This window comes from Lupinus angustifolius, chromosome LG15, assembly GCF_001865875.1.
Source record: "Lupinus angustifolius cultivar Tanjil chromosome LG15, LupAngTanjil_v1.0, whole genome shotgun sequence".
Classification (NCBI taxonomy): domain Eukaryota; kingdom Viridiplantae; phylum Streptophyta; class Magnoliopsida; order Fabales; family Fabaceae; genus Lupinus; species Lupinus angustifolius.
In genome coordinates, this window is record NC_032023.1 from 18,789,928 (window position 1) to 18,794,170 (window position 4,243).

The 4,243-nt window shown below is 36.8% G+C and overlaps 1 protein-coding gene across 1 annotated transcript in view; it reads left to right on the forward strand.

Moving 5' to 3' along the window:
* Positions 1-3,130, forward strand: part of LOC109327757 (ER membrane protein complex subunit 1-like) — a 4,123-nt gene extending 993 nt beyond the window's left edge. The window contains exons 2-8 of the mRNA XM_019560909.1: positions 3-111; positions 317-1,042; positions 1,441-1,662; positions 1,744-1,839; positions 1,921-2,115; positions 2,266-2,379; positions 2,778-3,130. Coding sequence (XP_019416454.1) covers positions 3-111; positions 317-1,042; positions 1,441-1,662; positions 1,744-1,839; positions 1,921-2,115; positions 2,266-2,379; positions 2,778-3,038 — 1,723 coding nt within the window. The 3' untranslated portion in view covers positions 3,039-3,130. The remainder of the gene's footprint in view (positions 1-2; positions 112-316; positions 1,043-1,440; positions 1,663-1,743; positions 1,840-1,920; positions 2,116-2,265; positions 2,380-2,777) is intronic.

The following is a 4,243-nucleotide window of genomic DNA, read 5'->3' on the forward strand; positions in this document are numbered from 1 at the left end:
AGAGAGGATGGTCTTGCATCAGTTGTAGATGTTACAACATCAGAACTACCTGTGGAAAAGAAAGGTGTATCTGTGGCAAAAGTGGAACAGAACCTCTTCGAATGGCTAAAGGTATGTCCCCGATATATTTAATTAGGACATCAACCTGAATTGTTATACATTTTTTTATTCTAGAGATACACAACTGTTATCTTTAGCATCTCTGTATTTTGTTTGTGTGTATTCCATTCTTTTATCTCTATATGACCAGGGATGTGGATATCATTAACTACTTCTCTAATGGTGGATATTTTCTGTGCTGATTTATTATTGGAAGGGACATGTGCTGAAGCTTAAAGGAACTTTGATGATCGCAAGCCCTGACGATGTAGCAGCTATTCAAGCAATAAGACTGAGGAGTTCTGAGAAAAGCAAGATGACTCGTGATCATAATGGTTTTCGTAAGTTGCTTATAGTACTTACAAGGGCAGGAAAGGTTTTTGCGTTGCACACTGGAGATGGACGCATAATTTGGTCTATTCTACTTCCTACTCTACGCAAATCAGAAGCATGTGAACGTCCAGTTGGGCTTAACATTTATCAGTGGCAGGTTCCACATCATCATGCGTTGGATGAGAATCCATCTGTCCTTGTAGTTGGGCGATGTGGACCAAGTTTGGCCGCTCCAGCTGTTCTTTCTTTCATTGATGCATACACTGGGTTGGAAGTCAATTCTTTAAGTCATGCTCATACAGTTGCTCAAGTTATTCCCTTGCCTTATACGGATTCAACCGAACAGCGTCTGCATCTAATTATTGATGTTAATCAACATGCATATTTATACCCAAGAACTCCTGAAGCCATCGATATTCTGAAACGTGAGTTTTCAAATGTATACTGGTATTCAGTTGAGTCTGATAATGGTATTATTAGAGGTCATGCGTTGAAGAGCAACTGCAAAGCAGTGGATGAATACTGCTTTGACTTGAGAGACTTATGGTCTATAGTATTCCCGTCTGAATCAGAAAAGATTATTGCAACAGTGACAAGAAAATTAAACGAGGTAAACTTTTCTGAATTTTATATTGTTCTTTATATGTCACTACGTTCTTAAAATATAAATTTACTATCTGAGCATAAATTGGTTTTGATGTTGAGGGATTTTATGAATGAAATTTTGATCTATGGATAATCATGTAGAGTAGTTATTCCCGATCTCAATATCCATTATCCAAATGTAATAATTGATAATGCCTCAGTGTTGATTTGCCTTAGTTATTCCGAAGCCGTATGAATTGTCTCTATACTAATCTTTCAGTATATACAGATGATCAAAAGCAGTATGACAATTAAAGGTTTTCTAGCATGCACATGCTTTATTGTGACTGTTTTCTTTTGTTCAGTTTGTCACAGTCTTGATGCTGTACCTCCTAAATTCGTTACTCTCTTGTGTTTATCTAGGTTGTTCATACTCAAGCAAAAGTTATGACTGATTATGATGTCATGTACAAGTATATATCAAAGAATCTACTTTTTGTCGCAAATGCAGCACCAAAAGCCAGCGGGGACATTGGAACAGCAACCCCAGAGGAGGCATGGTTGGTCATATATATCATTGATACTGTTACTGGTCGCATATTGCATCGCATGACTCACCATGGTTGCCAGGGTCCTGTTCGTGCTGTAAGTTTTTGAACAGCATGCTTATTTAAATGATGCAGAGCTTGAATCTGACTTTCTCTTATATGAATGTTAATTGCATAGGTATTTAGTGAAAACTGGGTTGTCTACCATTATTTTAATCTCAGAGCACACAGATATGAGATGTCAGTTGTTGAGCTCTATGATCAGTCCCGGGCGGTATGTTAGTCATTTTGTATCTGTTTTTTTTGGCGCATGGTCTACATTTCTAATATGGTTATGCTTGAATATAATGCACAGGATAACAAAGATGTTTGGAGGTTTGTTCTCGGAAAGCACAATCTTACATCACCCTTCTCTTCTTATTCTCGACCGGAAGTCACAACAAAATCACAATCATACTTCTTTACTCATTCCGTGAAAACACTAGAAGTGACTTCAACCACCAAGGGTATAACCTCTAAGCAGGTTCTTATTGGAACAGTTGGTGATCAGGTTAGAATTATTTGCACTAAGTTATTTGTTAATATAGGAGAACTTAAGGGGGGAAGAAACAAGCTATCTTTTTCACGTTTAATTTTGTTGTTCAATGAGTCTAGTTGATATTCTACATTTGTGCATGTCAACTGTTTTTTGTTGGTGTAGGTTTTGGCACTTGATAAACGCTTTCTAGATCCCAGGCGCACTCTTAACCCCTCACAAGCTGAGAAAGAAGAAGGAATTATTCCTCTTACCGATTCATTGCCAATCATTTCTCAGGTAATTTTTAATCTGTCATCTCATCTTCCATCCAAGCTAAAAAAGATACTTTTAAAATCTCAGCCAAACTAGCCCTTAATCTGGATGACCAAAACATACGTGAATGGCTGTGGGCTTTATCTTTAAGATAGTTTGGAGGCTAAGCAGATAAGGTGCTAATGAGGGTGTTAATGGCTGTGGTCTTTACCATCATGTGAACTTAAAATGATAATGGGGAGGACTTTAACCCCAAATGGTCTTACTTTCTATGGCCGGCACTCATATCCTCCCCCATTTAGCAAGCGTAGAATGTGCTTAACCGAATACTATATCTCCCAACTTTGAACGCATGCATCTCTCTGAACTAAATGTACTTCACGACGTGAAATTCATACTAGTTTTTTCTTGAAAATCTGCAGTCTTATATTACCCATTCCTTCAAAGTGGAAGGTCTACGAGGTATTGTAACTGTCCCTGCCAAGCTGGAGTCTACATCTCTCATCTTTGCCTATGGAGTAGATCTATTTTTTACCCAGATTGCTCCTTCGAGGACTTACGATTCACTAACTGAAGATTTCAGCTATGCTCTACTTCTTCTAACAATTGTTGCACTCATAGCCGCAATTTTTGCCACTTGGGTATTATCAGAGAGGAAAGATCTTCAAGAGAAATGGAAATAAACTGTCATCCATTTTCCCCCAAGATTTTTGTACCTTGAAGTTTAAGAGATTTATCTGTTTTTTTGTTGTTAGTGTTTAGTTCAGAGATCCACTGAAAACTTGTAGCTAGAATTTGAAAAGTAATGTAAAATTCCACAACATTCCATTGTTCCAGGATGTATGGACCTTTAGGGTTAGTTTGGGAGTTGGATTTTGGAGGAGAAGGAAGAGAAATAGAAGACTTGAGAGTCATGAAATATACTTGTACGATGACTTTCAAGCCTTCATTTTCCCTTCTTTCCCCTTCAAAATTCAACTCCCAAACTAACCCTTAGGGGTACACAGAATGATAGACTTCAGAGGCCAGTTACATTGTGAAATAGGCCACAGACTCCCAGTTAATGAGATATCTTGTTCCTTAGTCTAAATGCACATCATTTGCAACTAATAAGGTTGGAGAAAAATACTGCACAGTATTTTTCTAATCGTTTCCTCCTGTTTCTTTCCTCTCTCTTTTATCCCTTCCATTATATATATTTGATTTGTTGGTAAATTTTGGGGAAAACTGATATTTTGGTTCCTCAACTCTTTTTTCTCAAATTGGTCCCCAAACTTTATTTACGTATTCATGTTATTTCATTAGACAGTATTGTTTTGGGTTTTTTTTCCATAGATCTAGGTCTTCCTTCTTGTAACCTCACCACCACATGTTCTCTCATGGATCTGGCATTGCGGATCAAAGATCGTTAATTGATCCATCATTCTACTCCCTTTGCATGGACTGAATACGACATGTATATAGATGACACAACAAATTTATGCTATAAATATTATTCTACAAGTAAACATGGATAATTAAGTTTTCAAACCCATCAAAATTGAGTCAATCATTGGTACTGCTCTAACACCAGTACATGGTAAACATGAATAATGAAGTTTTCAAAACTATCAAAATTTTCAACCAGGTGCATACTTATATTGAGATAAGAAAGCAATTCCAAACGAAGAATATTGGGATAGTCTTGCTACATTTTACCCAAATCCGACAGAGCCTTAAAAATATCATCCACTACAAGCTACGTGGGTCTTTAAAAATATCAACACAAGAAGCACTCGTAGCATTACTATGACATTGGTAGCTACGACATTGTTTGTATAAATACCTCTTTTGAAACACACACACATATACATATACATATATATATATATATATATATATACATACA